A 21,001-nucleotide genomic window follows, 5' to 3' on the forward strand; every position below is an offset into this window, starting at 1 on the left:
TTCCTAATCTCCAAAGCTCCATGGACTAGATGCATTTAAACCTATTTAATTGAAAAGTGTTGTAGTGCCAGAGAAACATGTCATACCTCTTCATTACTGTTCCAAGATTTTTTAAGCAGAGCTATTGAAACACAAGTCAAAACTCTTACCTTACAATATATATATATATGACCAAACCTTTTCATCCATGCACAAATGGCTATTTTAAGGATAACATGGTTTGTTATGTTGGATTAGTGTTTCATTGTAGGATTTCTTACTCTATTTTTGAAAAAGGAAAACATGTAAAAGTGTACACAAAAGCGTTTACATTTTTACATTGAAATCCCAATTATTAAAAAAAAACACACACAAGTGCATTTTTTTAGCATGTAATCATATCAAAAGCCATATGTATTTAAATATTTAAAATATGAAAATATTCTCAGACAAAACAAGTTTAGTACTATGGATAAATTATCATATTTAGGGTATATGACTTGTTCCTTTACCTATGACCACCAGTTTTATTTTAAAACTCTAGTCAGTTAATCGAAAATGCTTAAGGGGTTGATAAGATATATTATTTGATTATCAAAGCAGCAGAGCACAGTCATTTTTAGACCAAAAAAAATAAGAAGAACTTGGCCTCTTATTGCCGAAAATAAAAACAAACGCATTTCTTTGGAACCTTCTTATAGGCAGCTGCCTGAGGCCTGGCCTGTGGAATATATCTTGGCTCTTCTGTATGTTATCCACACGTTCTGGTTGCTATAGTTCTTAAAGTAATGTATTGTTTCTATAGGCAACACTGATTAAGAATCCTGCATGAAATAATCCATCAAGATCATCTTTTACAGTTACATGAAATAATATATATGGATCCATAATCACTTGCTGATCAGTTGGACTTCCTGTGGTTGATTGTTAAATATTTCCATTAGCCATATCTTTTGGGATAGTTTCAGATGAAATACAAGATGCCGGGTGATCTCACCACACACTGAGCCAGCATCACAATTTTCACCATCCAATTGTGTGACTAGGAATGCAGTGTATACATTTTGTACAAAATTAGGAAATCATATCTCTTTGATCTGCACATGTAGAAGCCTGAATAGGGGCCTATGCTCAAAACCATTTTAGTTCAAATACATTCCACTCATTACGGAAACATAAACGTTTAAACCTACCAACTCCTGATTAGAGAGGATACCTTTATAGGAAGGGCATAGGCAGGCCCAGAATGGCCATCTGGCACCCTGCTCGGTGGGCCACTGGCCACCTGTGCCACATACTAACCTGATCTGCCGCTGATAGGGTGCTGCAGTGTGCAGCCACGTGCTGGATATGCCCGGCTTCAAGCTACGAGAGCATAAAATGTTCTAGGGCCGCCTTGTAATCGCCAGTCTGGCCTTGGGCATAGGAGGCAACTAGACACAATGTAAAACAAAGTTATCACCATCATGTATGTAGTCTACCTCCCTATCCCAGAGCATCAATGTTACTCCCTTTGCATTAGTTGTTCAAGGTCACCAGAAACATTGCATAAGCATTAGAAGGAATCATTCTGTGAACTACCTATTAATGCCTAGGTATTCAAAATATCTTCAGCTGTACTAATGCAAAATATTTAAATACTGATATGTTTGATGGAAGAAATGAACAGAAGTAGGTATGAGAAATCTCCCTACAAAGCATGTAAAATCCAAGACTGATCCTCAATGTCTATTGTCTGTTTATTTCTTAATTGACAACCACGTCTTGTACCAACAATCTAAATGGTGAAATGTTTCCTGGATATTATTTGCATACTTTAAAAATGCTGTTTAGTTATGCACGTATTTCTTGGCTCTTAAAGCCAATCTTTTAGGAACCAGTCAGCCACGTCAGCTTATAATCAATATCCCGCATGTAAGACTTTCCCATTAAGAAAGAAAAATCCAATACATTTGCTTTTTAAAGCTAGATGGTGGATTAAATGTACGTGTCACTTGGCATATCATTAACCTTACTACATTTACAGAAATGTTGGCTACCAGAATTACATTAGAACCAAGGTTGCAAGATTTGTATTAGATGGCTTGTGCTTTCCAATGCATAAAATAACCAGTTAAGATGGCTCATTTCAACTTAAAAATATTCAAAACAGAACATTATATTTAATCATCCCTTCTATTCTTTGTAACGTGAAATGTTAGCGGTATTGCATACATGTTAAGAAAATCGGAAGTTCATATTGGCTGTCCCTGTCATAATGTAACATGGCAGGATCTTTGGCGATCTCCCAAAATCCTTACCACAACTCCTTTTAGGTAGCGAATGGAAAATTAAGTCGGTGTAGATCAATCCAAGCAACTGTTTTGAGAACTTTAGAATTAGAAACATTTCTTCCATACCCTGTGCCTTCTTCGTGTACAAGCAGTCGCTTATTAAGAAACAGAATTGTAGCATTTTTATTAAATTCTTAAGAAACTCTTGAGAATTCCTTCTCAGGATTTGATACAACCAGTGGTGCTTACTTATTAAAAAAGCTTACTAGTTCATCTCGTTCAGGACTGTTGTTAAGCTTTGAATAGGAACCATTTATCTATTTCCTGCATTTTTCAACCTCGCTGACTTCACCTGGAGTCATCTCTGCTGATGGACCTATGCCCATGGGTTTCAGCCACTAGCCATCAGGCACACTGGGCAGGTAAAGGTCATTTTCTTCTACTACCGTATGAATGTTCTTAAAAATAACTCAGCCACCACTATTTATCGGTGCCTTAGAATTTAGAGTATTCTAGAGCTATAATAAAATACAACTTTGTCAGAATTGCGGCAACCTAGATGGAAAAACCTGCACACAAATATAGCATATATATATATATATATATATATATATATATATATGTATATATATGTATATATATATATAGTGATCCTGACTTTCCATATATGTCCTAGGTGAAAGTGAAATTTCCCAGTATACTTTTTAGAATTAAGAAAATACATGTACAAGTCAACAAATATAACAATGCTGATTGTCCTAGTGTGCAGTTATACGTTATATATATATAATTATATATATATATATATATATATATATATAACTGTTGGAAAATAGCTATGTATAATGTTTTAGTTAGAATGGGGACATAGTATTATAGTAATTTGTACTATAATATAAAAATTATCTTGAAAAACATGAAGGTGGCATGTTGTTCTAACCATTATAAACATGAATGTTGGAAGTCTGATGTATTTCAGATCAATGTGAAATAGAATTTTATGCTACAATTTCCCCATGATTATTCGTCTTCCTGAGCGCAAATGGAATAAGTTAGCAGCCATCCCCAGCTAGTTCCTGGGCCATACACACCATATAACCTAATATTGATGTATCAGTAATTGGCACGTGGGGTAAATGAACTCAGGTCACAAGAGGGCACATGAGAATATAATTAGGTTTGCTTGCTTTATACCACTTGCTTTTTTTTTTATTAAACCAATCGCTTAAAAGGCCTATGCGGGTTATGAAACAAAACCTTTTAACCCTTTGATTGCAACACATTGGTGTACAAAAACATTACTATTACCATTAGAGATAAGTGAGAATGTATGGAATATATATCCACTACACTTTTGCAGCAACCATTTGTCATAACCCCATGTGATTACAGCGATATTTTAGACCTTATACAGTATGCATTTATTACTCTACTACCCGCGTGTCAAATCACTATCCATACTCCAATGTAAATGGATGCATGCGCCTTTGGTCATCTATTCAATTTCAATATTTGATTTTGGAAATTCCTGTGCTATGTCTCCGTGAATCCTTTATTACAACATTCATTTTGCGATAGAAAGGTTACCGCTGCGTTGTCAAAGGCTCTTTACGGTACGCCTTTTTAAATCTACCCTGATCATTAGCATTTCTTTTATGTTAATATGTTTCAGTGAGGTTGTTCGACTTTGTATTTATTTCCCAGTAGAATACGCATAAGGTAAATTTGATAAAAAAGATGCATTTATTTTCACATAACAATAACAAATGAGATTGTATTAATTCAGAGTGTTTAATACCCTGCTGGAGATATGTCACTCCTTGAAATGTAATCCCCATTTCAAATATCATTTTATACATAGCTATTTTTCCAACAGTTATATATATGTATGATGTCATTAACGTATGACTACACAGCAATCAGCATTTTTATAGTTTCATGACTCAATGCATAATGAGTTTTGGAGAAATACAACAGGTGCTCTAGAAGTTTCGGGAATAGAACACTTTTATTCAAATACGTTACTTGTCTTCAGGAAGAAATATCTATGTTTTTACTTATCAGAAAATTTAGATGACTCATTTAATTTACCGATAGTGTATACTGCTATAGTAAATTGTATAACATATATTGGCATTTCCCTATGTTTGTTTTATATACATAGTGACAGATATTATATTTTGCACAGTATTATTGTATAAAAATGGGATAAAAACTAAAATATTCACATTGGATTACCTATATTAATATATCATATCAGGTATTTGGTACTGCAATTATTTATGGTGCAAAAAACAATTCTCCACAAAAATTGAAAATCGCAGATAATCTTTTTTTGTATTATTAATTAAGGATCATCACAGGTTACCTTGGTACGTGTAATCCTCTTGATGTTGGAATACATATAAGAACACATTAGTACTGCTTGTGTTCACAAGGTTTTGCCCTGGATCTTTTTTAACATAGTATGTACTATGTTAAGTAGCATCTGGAAAATCAGAATATATATATATATAAAGAAGACAGAAGAGTCTAGCCCTACCAGAAACTACTGTATATAATACCTGGAATTGTGAACAGTTGATCTCGTTAAACTTATATTAGCTTCATGGTGAATTTGAAGAAAACAATGGACTTCTTCCTACAAGACATAGCCTCCTTGACTAAACCTCATAGAATGATCATATGTTTGATGGTATGAGAGCACAGAAGATGCCACATTAAAACCATAGAAAACTGTGTCCTCTCAGCAATTCAATGAGGAGTGCACCGTGTCCACTAACCTAAAATGGATATAGTTTTGTGGTATATTTCAGACCATCAAATCTTATGTCTAACCTCCAGTAGACCAAACTAAACTAAACATAAACACAGTACAACAACCATTTAAACACATTGCAAAAATAAACTTTACCAATGATATTTAAGCCTCTTAATGCTGGAACATGTTATGTACCATAGAATATATCTCACTTCAAACAGAACTAAGGTATTTCTAAACTTGACTGTTTCTTAATTTAAAACAGTGTGACGCTACATAAAAAAAATTATCATGGGAGATCAAAGTAAAGGAATTATTAGAATATTAGGCACCATCCTTAGGCCTGTGTTTTAGCGCAATGAACGAAAGGTAGTTGCAAATTCCCTGTGTCAACAGCGCGGTCCAAAATTATTTTGTAGTTTACTTGTGATCCGGGTTGGTGGTTAGGTGATTTGCCAACTCTCACGGCACACTTTGTGGTAAATTGCCATTTACCATTTACATGCAAGTTTATTAGCTTTTAGTCAGGGGTATTGAATTGTACCATACATACTATTTACAGAATGAGCATTTTGTATTTTTTGACTATGACTAAATTTAGTCAGGGGCTACTGAATCGAGGCCTTGAAATCTAAAATTCATAATACTTGACATTTACCTACAGCCTTCCACATGCATTGGCTATATATATCTCTTTTCAAAGGAGGTTTCTGTTTAAAACGCAACATTCCATATAAAATGCAACATTCCATATGTTACAATAAAGCCACAGAATTCCTTGGGATAATTTATATTTATATTTATTGAAAGAATACTTTCTCAAAGTTTACTATTTATAAATGTAGAGAATATGTAGGAAAAAAAGCCATGACAGTGAGTCTTTGGCATGGACTCCACTTTATCTTACTGCATGCAAATAAATATATGCGTTGTAAGCAATAACATTATTTAAGTCTATAGGACCTTCCAGATTCAAATTTAATACAGAGATATGACTGGATTGGCGATCTGACAGTTATCTAAAGCACTGACTAATATTTATTCATGTCATTTGTTACACTGTTAATATGTTAATTTGTTGTTTATTTTCACAGACATTTCCTTTTCAAGCATGGATCTGGCTCATCACCTATATTCAGTGCTGCCAATCAAAACTACCCTTTAACATCGAACACGGTTTACTCACCACCTCCCCGACCTCTGCCCAGGAGTACCTTCTCTAGGCCTACCTTTACATTTAACAAATCGTACCGTTGCTGTAACTGGAAATGCACAGCATTGAGTGCTACGGCTATTACAGTGACTCTGGCTCTGCTGCTAGCTTATGTTATAGGTAAGATGATTGCATCCTTCTCTTTATATTGGTTTCAAATACTATGACGATTATTCAGAAACGTGAATCTGACCACCTAAGGGTATCTAAAAATGTGATTCAGGGCCAACTTTGAGGCCAAATCAAACCCTTTGGTACTTAGCTCAATGCATTTAGTTAGCTTTGAGTACCATCCACAGCAACTCCGTTCCAAAAAGTCTCCACCAGATGAGGTCCTGGACTGAAAGTCCACTCTGCATGGTAAATAATTAATTGCAGAATATATTGGTAACAAGTATGCACATTTTACTGAATATTTTTGTAATTTAACCATAGCCAATGCAAACGACACAAACCAGATGTCTTTAGATGTTTTTGATTAAAATCACATAATATTATTCATACTGATTCATGTACTTCTGACAGTATTACTGAAACTCAGCAGGGTTGTTTAAAATGTACTGTAAACAGACTGCCCAAGAAGATAAGCAGCCATGGATGTTGGTGCCCATTAAAAGAAATGCATGACTATATGTCTCTAAACCTAATAAAATCAGAATTATTTGGTGTAAGAGAATGGGGAAATGTGAACCAGACTGTTTGCATTCTGTAAATTGTGTTGGCTATCTCATATAACCGTGGATGTGTATATAGTAATCAAGAATGCAGACTTCATCACCATGACAGGATTCATTTTCAGGAGTTCATTTTTTTTCTAGAATACAGATTAAAATGGGTAAAAATTGGAGATTATGTAATAGAATGTGGTACAAAGTTGGGGAAAAAAAGTGACTTTATAACCCTGCTGAATACTAATTTAGGAAAAAAAGAAAAACGCCTGAACATAAGACTACCCTATAGGAAAAAAAGCTTTTTTTTCATAGTTAATAAAAACTATGATTGAGAAAAATGCAATTTTTGTTTTTATTTCCTTTTATTTGCCAACCTGCCCACCAGTTATGCACATCTGCGCCCAGATATGCCTTTTACCTTCTTATATGCCACTCTGCCTCCCAGATATGCCTCTTGACCCCCTATTTGCCACTCTGCCCCAGATATGCCTTATACCCCCTATATGCCACGGTGCCTCCCTGATATTCCTTTTAGCCCCATATATGCTTATATGCCTCCATAAAGCCCTTATACCCCCCATATGCCACTCTTACCCTCCCCCGACTTACCAGTGCTTCCCTAGACTTGTCCCCTGTCAGATTCCTTGGTGTGTAGTGGTGGCAGCCGGTGAAGGTCTGCTGTTGCTGCCGGCACTTCCGTCAGGGCTTCTATGAATGAGCACCGGACGGTCATGTGATGACGGCGCTCCGTCATAGAAGCCCCGGCAGAAGTGCTGGCAGCAGCGGAGGTTGTCTGCGCGCATCGCACAGACCTCCTCCAGCTGCCAGAGAGGAGGATCCAGGTCCCCTGCAGCGCTGCCGGGGATCTGGATCTTAGTCTTGTAGTCAGATCTATATTTGCAGTCTGATTAGAAGACGACCTCGAATATAAGACGATGGTTATTTGCTCGATAATGCTCTGAAAAAAACCTAGTCTTATTGAGCAAATACGGTAATTTACATATATTTAGTTTCCACTTGGATGACTCATTCTCATTACATATTTATGGGTGTGCTAACATGTTTTGTGTGTTTGTAAGAGAGCTTAATAAATTCAAGTATACTGTAGAAAAAAAATTATTTCTTCAGCCTATAACAGTATTGCAGTGTTATAGGAATTGCAGAGGACTTTACAGATAGACAGTAAAAATGTCAAAATATAAAAAAAAATGAAATGCTATTTTGCAGAACATATATGTGGGTGAAAAAAACTGAATAGTTAGTAAACAGGTTTGCAAAATGCATTTTTCATAAATGAAAAATTTGCCGTAACCAGTGAATAGATATGATTGACATTCATACATTTAAACACTACTTGTATTATTTTCTGCCCTATTCAGGTATGAATTTAGAATTAAATGGTGTGTTTCTAAGTGTTCTATTCTTGGAATCGAGCTTTCCATTTGACACTCTTCCCAATACTTATCCACACCGTCATCATCTTTATTTAGTGGGGTCAGGTACTAAACCATAGCAGTAAAAATATATTGCTAAAGCATGATATGAATAAAAATGGCCGTGTAAGAATTAATATGCCTTTTTTAGCCTACTTTATCATTGTCTTTTTAGAATATAGACTATAGACAGAGGTATGTGGATAACCCTCCTTATTATTGATTTAGGATAAATATTTTTAGTTTAGATGTTTCAAGCAAATTTCCATCCTGATAGATCTACCCCGATCCATTGCAAGTGCTATTATTGTGATGTGGAAGCATCTAGGAGTAACAAAGTGTTAGACCACACACACTCACAGAGCAGGGCTGCCATAGAGATCACGATGGACGATGCCAAGTGTCGGCTGGAGTGGTGTAAAGCACACTGCAACTGGATACTTGAATAGCGATAACAAGACATGTGAAAATGGGCCAACAACTTATTCTGTTTCCTGCTCATTCATTGCAGACAAAAATGGGGGGCTCCAACACCCCCATTCACTCTCACACTCTGATTCTCATTCACTCTGAATGCCTCACTCTATTCTCTGCCAACCACTTCCGTGTCTCGCACCTCCATGAGTAGTGAATCACGCTTCCCTATCTGGAACATTGATGGATGGATGAATGTGGATTTCTCCAGGAATTTGCAACTATAGTTTATTACCAGAGCCCAAAATACAGGGTACTCAGCAGCAAACATAAAAAAAACATATCAAACAGAAGAGGCTTGGTAAAAGCGTAAGCAACAATTGACAGAAATGAAGAATACACTTAGTCGGCACTGAGTGAACACAACTAGATTTACATGGCCCTGGCCAGCAAACAGGGCACTCTGGCTTTAAGTGTGAGGTCGTGTGTATCAATATAGTCTGGCAAATACGTCCAGATAGCAAGAGGGACAAGAAAGACGTTAAGTAAATAAGATATCAAAATCACAGGCGGAACTATACAATCACAAGCATATAAAAAGAACTAGGACCAGGAACAAAGGGCAACAGATACAAGGGAAAGCAGAGAAGTAGGTCTCTGGAGTAATATGCAGCAAGATCAAAGGATAAAGGATGGAGAGAAAGTGGCAAAGCACTAGCAAGCTAGTACAATGCAAGTGCAGAGGTTACGTCCTTCTTAGAATTTGGTGATTGTTTGCAAGATGTCCTTTGCTTAACCAGTTGTTTTAAGCGAGGTGACAGAAGAACAGATACAGCTACTGAACAGAATCACATTCTACAGCGGTCACTATTAGTGAGGTGACAAGTATATGCCCTGACAGCTTCACTTCATTAGCTGTGAAAACATACCAGGGAGCTCTGTGGGTTTCACCTGGAATCTCAAAGTCAGCTTCAACCTTCTCCTTGTCCAATATTTGTTCTTCCCACTTCCCTCCCACTAAAGCCTGCCCGAGCCCTGCCTTGTCCCTTCATGAAGCCTCTCCCCAGGTATGGTGCTAAATATACAACCTTTGAATATTTCCAAATTTAATATTATAGACGGTGAGAACAATTGGATATGGATTGTACAGACCATAGTATACAGACCAAAGGAAAATGACTAATGGAAACAAAATATCAATATTATTTTTTGTTTTGTTTTCATTTTTGTTTTCAGTACAGTACATACAGTTATCGTAATCAAATATAGTATTATTTTGGTACAAGGGGGAAAACATGATAATGATACTACTTCTTCATTGATATGATGTAATATGCTTTTTTTTTTAGAAAAAAAAAACCCTGGAGCAGATCCATAAGCATATTTGTGCTAATGAAAATGGTATGCACGAAAATGTAACTTCTTACAAAATTACCTAATACAGCAGAATCTAATTAGCATTAATATCAATAAGAAAGGAAGCAGGGGCTTGTAAGGGTAGTTTATGTAATGTAGAACTGTCATCCATTTCAAGGAAATGTATTTTATATATTATGTAGGTTTTACTTTTGATAATGATCTCAAGCATAATTACTTATTCCTTATGCCTGTTTCAATACAAAATTAGCCTATTTTGTACTATTTTCTAATTTCCATAACAGAGCCTTTATCATTCCCACAAAACATTAATTCAACCATCATCTACTGGACATTGACGGCTTACCAATTATGGGGCTGGTTCAGTCTGAACGTTGAGCATGTTTGAGCTTTGAATATGGTTTTCTCCTCTTTGTTCAGGAAGAATGAGAGCCACAATGAATCTATTTTCTAAATGTCAGTCTTCCTATTAAGAGAGATAAAATTATAGTCACTGCATTAAATGTATGATCTACAATTTAGTCATATCCTGATTTAATAAATGTCCTCAAGGTATTGACTGATAATTGTAGGACTGTATGACCTTAGATGACCCCTGATCCTGTCAAGACTGGAAAAGCCCCCATCCCTAAACTTACTTGCTAAAGATGGTGAGCACTGTAGTCTACCAACAAATGGCCAATTGTACCAAAATACTGCATTTAGCTGTACCTTGAAATTCCCCATATTGGAATATACTGTGAATGTATATATGTATGTATATATGCATGTATATATATATATATATATATATGGCTCGATTATAGGCCACACCCTTAAAGTTTGTTGCTATTTTGAAGAAAAAATACACATTAGTGGAATAGTAAAACAGTGATTTATCTAATGAACAGGAATACATGTATTTTAACATTTTTGGTATCTATTATGCAGGTAGTCAGCATATGTTGTATACAAACAGAAACTTGAAAAACCAATAGCCATCTTAAGGTCCTTCCTTAATTCATAATGCACCTTATTTATTGATATGCCCCTCTGATATGCCACTCTGCTCCCCTTATATGCTTTATGCCCTCCAGATATACCCACCTGCCCCCCCCAATTTGCCACCCTGCCTCCTGATATGTTTTATGCCCTCCAGATATGCCACATTGCACACTCCATGACCCGGGTGTCAGGCGATACAAACTGCACATCCCTGCGCTAAAAAAAATTGATAAATTGATCTATCTGTTCAATAGAGACTCATCTGGGTGCTGGGGCAAATGCTTAAATGCGCAATCTAGGTGCTGTGGCAAGTCCTGTAGATGTAATCTGGGTGCTGAGGCAAGTTCTATGTGTACAGTTTGGGTGATGGCCAAGTCATATGCATGCAATCTGGTTTCGGGGGGCTGGCCTTTGGGGCATCTGGCCTGTGATTTTTCAGTTGATCTGTAGCTGCTATGCTAGTTTTCCATGTGTTATTTATTTAATCTATACTTGCAAATACTGGGTTTATATGTCTTATTAAGTTTATCTATACCTGCAATGTTGTATTTCCATGTGTTGTTTATTTGATCTATACCTGAGCTACATGAGGAAAAAGATAAGAGGGAGAAGAAGGGGACACTTTGGGGCGATGATGGAGGGGGCATCAGAGGGTACCTGAACACCGGCCCTGATTGTGACTTGAACATCTGTTTCGAGTTACTCACCTGACCTTCATGTTGAAATGTTTCCAAACAGGGACAATTTTGTTTTTGGTGTGTTCAAAAGTATGCATTCTTTACAGAGAATGTTAGGCTCACACAGAGCAGTTCTAAACTCCTTGAAGAGAGGCATACCTGTGTATAAGACAAATATGGCTACATTTTGGTCTTGAAAGAGTGGTACTTTTTTTTAGTAAATTCCTCTGTCACCGGTACTATCACAGATAAATATTATTGTATTTACTTTAATGCATATTTTAGCAGAGACCTAAATGAATTTGTGGTAAACTACAAAGAATGTTCACATATAAAGGTTAATTGTAAGGATAAATTATGTAGTGAAACATTGTATATTTCTATCTGATCATGTGAAGAAATGTGTCCTTTCTTTGTAAATTAACTGTTGCGCATGGCAGAGTACTCCTCGCTCAGCCCATCGGCTCTCAAAGGGTCAAGGATATCAGCAGAACATAACACTATACACAATTCTCCTTCTTCTCTACATGGGAATCAGTAGATGATTTTCAGCATCTATAAAAAGCCTCGCAGATTGTTACATGAAATTATGTTCTTGGACACTTAACAAGGTCAGGTCTCTTTTTTGTACCTTTTTCCAAAAATCAGTCTGTCATTTTCTGAGAAAGGGTCCAATGTGCACATTTTAATTGGTAACCTTTTTTATTGCATACTCTTGAGGTAGAAATAAATATAAACAGAAGAAAACAATTTAGAAGACGAATATCGTTTCTGTGTTGCTGATCCAAATTGTATATGTCTTCTGTTCCAATTCCAAAGATTATGGTGCCATTCTCCCTACCGATGCATTATTGTAAGCAGAACAAAAAACGTCTATCGTAGGATTTCTGGAGTTTTTATTGTATGCTCTTCAATTATGTCTGTAGAACATGAACTTTTGTCCCTTTGTTACTTTTAATATGGTGCTCAGAAGGCACTCTCTACGGGTTAACTAATACTTCTTTGTGGATGTGATGTTTAGTTATGCATTTTCCAAGAAATAGATTTTTCAGGAAATTTGTACGTGAACCATATTCTGCCCTCAGCCCATTCCATTCCTAATCACAAAATGGTGCAAGTTTAGTTTACCTAATAGGAGGCAATATACGAGCATTATTCCATCGGTAATGAAGTGGCTTGCTATGGTCTTCTTCTAGATTAGGGATATCTTGGAAAGGTTGAACTCATAGGACTTATGTCTGTTTGCAGTGTTCCTAACTATATAACTGTGGGGGCTATGTACTATTTCAACGTGCCACATATTTCATAAATCTTCATGCGGTCACCTCCACATCTTTCATTTCTCTAATGGGTGTGATGAGACTAAAAACTTTTTGGACACCATATTTTAGTAAGAAACTTCTGTGATTTTTATTATAGTCAGGCATGTCCAAAATATACATCCTCATATTACTGGGATGTTTTTGTACTGAGTACCCATACATTTCACTACATAATCAATTTCTATGTTCATTTATTTTCTTCTTTAAGAAATAATTCAGTGAGCAGTGTCTAGGGGTTAATTCTTGTTCTTCTTTTATAGCAGTTCACTTGTTCGGTTTAACTTGGCAACTTCAGCCTGTTGAGAGTCGGCTTTATGAAAACGGCATCAGTAAGGCAAACCATCGGGAGGAATCCACAGACACGACTTACTCACCGACCGGAGGAAAGATTTCTGATAAAGCAGAGAAAAAAGGTGAAAATAGTTATTGATGTGGATATTTGTTTAATAAGAAATCAAATATACAAATTGTACATTAACCAATTTATGTTTAATTTTAACATACCGTATTTGCTCGATTATAAGACGAGGTTTTTTCCAGAGCAAATGCTCTGAAAAATACCCCTTGTCTTATAATCGGGGTCGTCTTCTAATCAGACCCCAAAAAAATGGCTGGGGCCATGCTGCTTACCGGTCGCGAGCAGCGTCTCTTCCGTTAGAAGCAGGAGGACAGGAAGCTTGTAGCTTCCTCACAGAACTCTATCTCCCCCTCCCTCCTCTGGGGGCGGGGCCAGAGAAGTTGCTGGTACAGCCGGTCCCCTGCAGAAGTCTTCGAGTGAGAGATCTGCAGTTCAGGTAAGGGGGTGGGGGAGGGTTTTTGGGTAAGTATGTGTGATTAATGTGTGAAGTATGTGTGATTAATGGAATGAATGAGTATTTAAATGTTTGTGAATGTGTGTTTGTGTGTGATAGCATGGATGTGTAAGGGGGGTGGGGGTTGTAGCATGGCATAGGGAGGCTGTAATCCCACTACTATCATCCCCAGGTTCCAGCATGTACTGGCTGCCTTGGCTTGATAGCAGTGTGATTGCTGTTAGCAGCAATCACACTCCTATCAAGCCAAGGCAGCCAGTACATGCTGGGTTAAAAGGCATATCATGGGGCTGAGTGGCATATAGGGGGTTAAAATGCATTTCTGGACCTCCAGAAATGCATTTTAACCCCCTATATGCCACTCAGCCCCATGATATGCATATATACCTCCAGAAATGCATTTTAACCCCCTATATGCCACTCAGCCCCATGATATGCCTTTTAACCCCCTATATGCCAGAGTGGCATATAGGGGTATAAGGCATATCATGGGGCAGAGTGGCAAATAGGGGGGGTATAAAGCATTTCTGGGGGCAGAGTGGCATAACTGGGGGGGCAGGTTGGCAAATAAAAGGAAATTTAAAAAATATATTTACATGAATTAATATTTACTGGTAAAACTTTTTTCCTATAGGGTCGTCTTATATTCAGGCTTTTTGTTTTTTGATTTTGGGGGGTCGTCTTATAATCGGTGTCGTCTTATAATCGAGCAAATACGGTAAGTGTGACTCTAACAGGTCTTATATTAAACAGCTAAGAGAGTATTAAAAATGTTGGGCAATGTTTCCTTACGGCATTAAGTAAGCTAAACTTTGACACAACTCCAACCTACAGAAAGCGGAGCACTCAGCAGGACTGCTATTCCTCAAAAGCAAGTTCATGAGTATAAGTAACTAGTGAGAATTTACCAAGTTGTAGGGGGCCAAATCTGATAGAGACAAGGCTGGTTTACTGCACAACTTGAGCCTACTTGGTCATGTGGATGCTTTTTAAAAATGTACCTTCACAATAAAAATTGGTTGCACACAACATTGTGCTCATTTGCAGAAAAGCTTTTCAGAATATACACAACTTGGCCTAGTTGCTTACTTAAAAATGTATGCGTACATGTGAAGGTGGACAGATGCTGATTCCTGATTTCAGATCTTAACCCCTTCACGACAAAGCGTGTACATGTATGGGCTCACAATCCTTAACTGGTTTAAGGACAACCTGTTGTCCTTAAGGGGTTAATAATGAAAAATAGATCAGAAGCCTGTAAGGGCAGGGCCCTGATTTTGTACCAGTACATGTTAAGGATGTGTTGCAGTACAATTTGTCATTGATTTTAATGTTACAGGTAATTGTCACTGTCCCCTTTTGTAACAGCACTATAGAATCTGCTGGCGCTCTATAAATAAAATGTTATAATTTTAAGAAGAACACATTGATCATGTACCAGAATTATCTAAAAGAATGATGCCTTATGTTTTTATGAAAGTATCTCTGACGTATAGTAATTGGGCTTATAAAACATGAGTGCTGAGGTATTTGAAATTGCATATTTTAAAGGTACATCAGACATTGTGCAAATGTGTAAATCAATGCGGTTGTTAACCACGTGGAAATGATGAATGTAATACTCAGCATATTCTATTAGTCTCTGTAAAGCTACACTTACCTTACTGTGAAAGTTTGATTCAATTGATAACTATTAATCTTTATGCTGGTGCAGAAACCATAAAACCATTTTCATATAGCCAAGAAGGATAGGCATTGGTATTCAGCAAAACATAGATTGAAATGTATATTCTTAGTGTTTGTTATTTCAGAAGAATCAATAGTAATCGTTTTTAGAATTACCCACCAAAATGTTTAAAACGTTTTTTAGAGCATTATGCCGTTAGGTCTAAGTATACGAGAGTCTACTGGTTTAACTAATGTAATTTTAGTCTCCGTGGATATTTCATTTGACTGAAGACGTTTTTCAGAAGATTCAGAACAATAAAAGAGTTGTCCTTTTTGTGTTGTCTTTTGCCCTTTTAGGCAAATGGCCTTTTGCTGTTGAAAGTTCAGCGGTCCAGCTCGGGACCTTTATAGTATTCCACCAAAATCTTGCAAAAAAATATTTTGACAGAGCCATAATCTATCCTGGGTCGTATCAGGAGTTGTTATGGGCATAATTAATTATTATTCAAATTATCTAAGCTGTGGTTAAGGTTATAATTCTAAGGTATTGAAAGTACACACAGACCAAAATGATGCTTCCCAGAATGCCTACTGTTATTTAAGCCATGTTACCTCTGGAGCATCATTCATATCTGATGTTGACCTTTAGCAAGAGAAAAATCCCCATGATATATTAATATTTATTTCAAGCTTTACTAAATACTGTTATACCAGAGCCATTTTCTAATTCATTCATTCAGGACTGCTCATTCATTTATTGAATGTAATTAATATGTATTGTTTTTTTACTTAATTATGCTAAGACAACAAATGTGTTGCCACTTTAAAATATGTGTATCTATACCTAATTGTTCAGTCTGAGTGAGTTACCAAATTACAAAGTTATTTCCTAGATCCCTAACTCAACAACACTGATTTGAACGCTTAAGGAAGTACATTCATCTGACAATAGCTTTAGATATGTTATTAAGATGACTAAATGATAACACATACATCACACATCAAGCTGGAGAGATTACATTTTAAAAATATATTTTTGGCCTGTTTTTTTGGCTGGTGATAAAATAGTTGTTACAATTTCACCTTTGTAGGTTACTGAACAATGGTATTTTATTACCCAATGTATCTTAGTCCATAACAATGTCCTGCTTACATACCATGAGCAGCTTTGCAGTTCCCATTGGACACTAAATCAGTGGGTTGTTTGATTTGAATTGGGCACTTAAATCAGATCTTCTCAATAAAATTATAATATTCTAATAATACAGAACCCAAAAAGATAGACATGGAAACTTTGCAGAAACCGGGCTATTGCACATCTTGTTTAGACAGCTTTGATGGCAATATTAGGGTTCACCATTTCACTTGTAATATTAAGCATTTGCATTTTTAATGGCGCACTTACTTCTTTTAAAATATATTAATATCCGTACATGCTATACAGTGTTCTGTTTTGTAATTGGTAACAGGATGATATATATAATCAATAAGAGGACACCATATTTTAAAAAGAAAAACACTTATGAGCTTTTGTGACCTGTATATTACAAAGAAACGAAGGCAAAGCTCAAAAAAAAAATAATCAAAAAAATATAATACATCAAAAAGTAAAATAACAATAAAAAGACAAATAACAATACATCATGCTGTATATTGATTTACTTTTTTAATTCCTTATTTTATCAGCAAACTGAGTAGTATTAAAATAGTTAATACTAATCAAGGCAAACATTATTAATTTATTCTGTATATTTACAGGCTGACATTAATGACCTTATGGATTATAGTAGCATGCATGCTCACCCATTGCTACGCTCAGCAAGACAATGCCTGACTCCTTAATATTTAATACAGAATGGATTTAAACACTCTAGAGCTTATCCACTTGCTCCACATAACCTTTTATAATTTTTCTCAGCGTCCAAAATATCACGGCGAATACGAATTGTCCTAAAGATAAGTACATGAAATATGTAATTGTTCAGCCACTTCCCAAAGGTTGACTTTTATATCTTATTGTGCAAAATCCAGAGTGCGAATGAATCAATTCACTAAGTAAGACATATGATCAGACCTTTGGTGAGAAGCAGTTCTGAGAATGTAATACCATTGACTAAAAATGGTGTTGAAAATGTATTTTGTTTCATCAGTGGCTTCAAGCCCAGTATGTTAATGACAACCATTTCAGCCTTGAAGCAATACATAGTGAGCAAGGTAACTGATGTTTAAAATAGATGTTAAGGTTGTTTATAGGAAGAGGTATTTTAGTACACAGGGTTTCATGTTTAGCGACATTAAACAGTAATGACTCTAGATTTAGGTTTAAAAGAGCCTCTTTAATGCAAGTAAGGAAACAAATAATTAGACATAAACCAAGATTTACAACAATTTTAAAGAAAATAACGTGATAGAACATTTTAATGAGTCAATGCCACATTTTTACATATCTTTTTTTTTCATTAACCCATTTAAAAAAGAAAAAAAATATTCAAAAGTTATAAGAATGAAACTCCGTAAAAAATGGCCACAAGAACAAGGTTCTGTAAAGGAGAAGACAAACAAAATAAATAATAAATATAGTCCATGGGCCCTACAACTTGGTATGGTGTTCTATAAATATATCAATTATTAGAAGATATTGTCGAATTTGAACTATAGATAGCACAAAAAAACATAAGACATTAAGAAATTAAGACTTGTGGTTTGGTACAAATTTCTTTATTTTGTGATTTTTTTTGTTTTATTTGAATCTCTTAGCTAATGTAATACAAAGTAATTTGGGGCTAACATCGCATGCTGTCTCTTTAAACAGTGTATCAGAGAGGAAAAGCAATAGACTCAGGAGAAGTCGATATTGGAAAGCAAATCATGCAGACAATCCCGCCAGGTTTATTCTGGCGTTTTCAGATAATGATCCACCACCCACTGTATTTGAAATTCAATGTTTCTTTGGCTAAGGACTCATTGCTTGGAATATACGGAAGGAGAAATATCCCACCAACACACACTCAGGTAATTAACAGAAGTATTTTACTCTTGTGTTGACATTAACATACATTCTGTGTTACAGATAATTCAGTAGCGGAATAGTGAATGTCACTGGGTGTGCGAACGTAAAGTCATTTGTGAGTAGTTCTGACAGTTTTTTAAGAGAGTAATTGGTAAAAAAAATGACACATTGGATTCTAGCAAAAAATAATTATTTCTGTGAGAACCCAACTCATTGTTTGAAAAAAAAAAACCTCATACCTCGAAAGCTGAAGGTCTTTAATTATTACACACTAAACTATTTTAGAATGTGAAGGCCAAAAAAAAAAAGTATGGACGTGTCTTAGAATAAGACATGCAAGGTATACCAGCTTTTTATTACTTACCTACGGTTACATAGGCTCCGTCGTTTGCACAGCTTCGGGTTGGAAGTGTATAAGTTGAGTGTTCCACCTACAGACAGGTTTGATCGGTTTAGATTTTTTTAGTGAAGGATAGGAACAGCTCTAGCTCATGCAGTATTAAACAATGTATAGCCAATGGTGTCGAAGAAAACCACAATCATTTTTCAATACATAATATACATAGAATTTGACATCAGAAAAAAATATTTGCCCCATCTAGTCTGCCCATTTTTACTCATATAAAGACTCAGACCTTTGATCAGTCATTGGCCTGGTCTTCTGCATGCTTTAATTTACTCACTGTATTAGTATCTATCAACTTCTGTTCTACTTATCTGCTACCCTCTCAATTCTTACATTACAACTAAACCTCTGACTCTCTAGTTTTAGATTAATACATCTTGTTCTAACATTTCTCCTCCTTTAAAACAAACTTTACTCTTGTACTTTACTAAATCCCTTAATTTATTTATTTAAATAAACAAATTTTCTTTCTCTTCATTCCTTCAAGATACACGTATTAAGATCCCTTAGTATTTTCTGATAATTATTTTTATCTCTGTCTTCATCTCACTAAACTCTTGCAGTTATCAGATTTCAATAGGAACCCTCTTCATATCAACCAAACATGTTTTTATTTTATGAATTTAGGAAATATATTGCTTTTACAATACATTGTACATTGTATTTCACCTGGTTTGCTTTACAATACCCTGACATTGTCTCTGATGTTTGGACAGTTTGATTTTGTGAAGCTGATGGACGGCAAGCATTTGATGAAACAAGAACCAAAAAACGCAGAAAATCCCCAGCACGCACCTCGAAGTCTCATTTTGCAATCCTTACAAGTAACCGGCTTCATCGAATACATGGATCAAGGAGCGTGGCATTTAGCGTTTTACAATGATGGAAAGAAGATGGAGCAAGTATTTGTATTAACGACTGCCATTGGTAAGGATTGTCCTCACTGACAGCAATGTGCAATGTATCAATGAGCAGTCAAAAGTCCCCTCTGCTGCAGTTCTCAGCAAACAAAGGCATCTTGAGCTCTTTGAAATTGTATTCCAGATCAGCAACAGCAACTCCAGACTCAAAATTGTTGTAGTAAGGCTAAGGCCATACTAAAAAAACTAAAGTGAATTCTTATTTACCCCCAAAATGTGTTGCCTATGCCCACAAAGGGTATAGGATCAAATGCCTAGGTTCCTCCTAAGGTTCATTCTTAAAACACCTTCCTTTCACAGATGACCGCAGAACATGGCCTTCTTAAATTAGCCTTTATGTTTATACACTTTTCAATAAAAAATTGTAATGCAAAGAATAAAATGTCTTAAGTTATATAAAACAATACTATTATTAAAAGACATTAGGGGATTCAGAACTCTTGGGTGTCTAAGAACTGCATGAAACCAGTTTACACCACTCTAAATATATACCAGAGGTGTTAGTGCCAGATTATGAACATTTGGAACCCCAACGCATATGGGGCATTTTGTGACAAATGGATTTTTCCCATTAACTACTTTAGTAGTTAGTAGATGTATTTAGCCAATAGGAATCCTTTTCATATGTCAACTTTTTTAAAAAAATAATAATTAATTAATTTCAGAAATGAATCATTTATCATTACCACCGCATGCTGTAATTCCCCGACTTGCTGTACCATAAATTCCCATTTTCTGTGATGTTAGAACAGGTTGATTCTATTAATAGATTAAAAACAGTTGATGAATCAAATAAAAAAAACCGCAAAAAACACCCAGCAGTTTGCGACCCCAAGGCATGTTGGCCATTGTGCCATAAACATTAAAGAAGCACAGCTCCTGGCTCAAATGCACAACACTACCTGGCAAGCACTTGGCTCCACTCCTCCATACAAGCTGTCGCACTAGGGGTGCAGAGTCATGTTATCTTTCATCATATGACCTTGCTGAATGCCCACCTCAAAATGGATACAGTACCCAGGACAGTGCAGCTACTTTTGGTATGTGGCTGATGGGGGGGTCCAATGGCTTGATTTTCCTT

The 21,001-nt window shown here is 36.0% G+C and overlaps 1 protein-coding gene across 1 annotated transcript in view; it reads left to right on the forward strand.

Annotated features, from left to right (window-relative positions):
* The window catches only part of TENM1 (teneurin transmembrane protein 1), a 243,912-nt gene that overhangs the window by 123,788 nt on the left and 99,123 nt on the right, over nucleotides 1-21,001 (forward strand). Inside the window, exons 7-10 of the mRNA XM_053473912.1 lie at nucleotides 6,108-6,346; nucleotides 13,365-13,517; nucleotides 18,397-18,596; nucleotides 19,717-19,927. Coding sequence (XP_053329887.1) covers nucleotides 6,108-6,346; nucleotides 13,365-13,517; nucleotides 18,397-18,596; nucleotides 19,717-19,927 — 803 coding nt within the window. The remainder of the gene's footprint in view (nucleotides 1-6,107; nucleotides 6,347-13,364; nucleotides 13,518-18,396; nucleotides 18,597-19,716; nucleotides 19,928-21,001) is intronic.

This window comes from Spea bombifrons, chromosome 8 (genome assembly GCF_027358695.1).
Source record: "Spea bombifrons isolate aSpeBom1 chromosome 8, aSpeBom1.2.pri, whole genome shotgun sequence".
Taxonomy (NCBI): Eukaryota; Metazoa; Chordata; class Amphibia; order Anura; family Pelobatidae; genus Spea; species Spea bombifrons.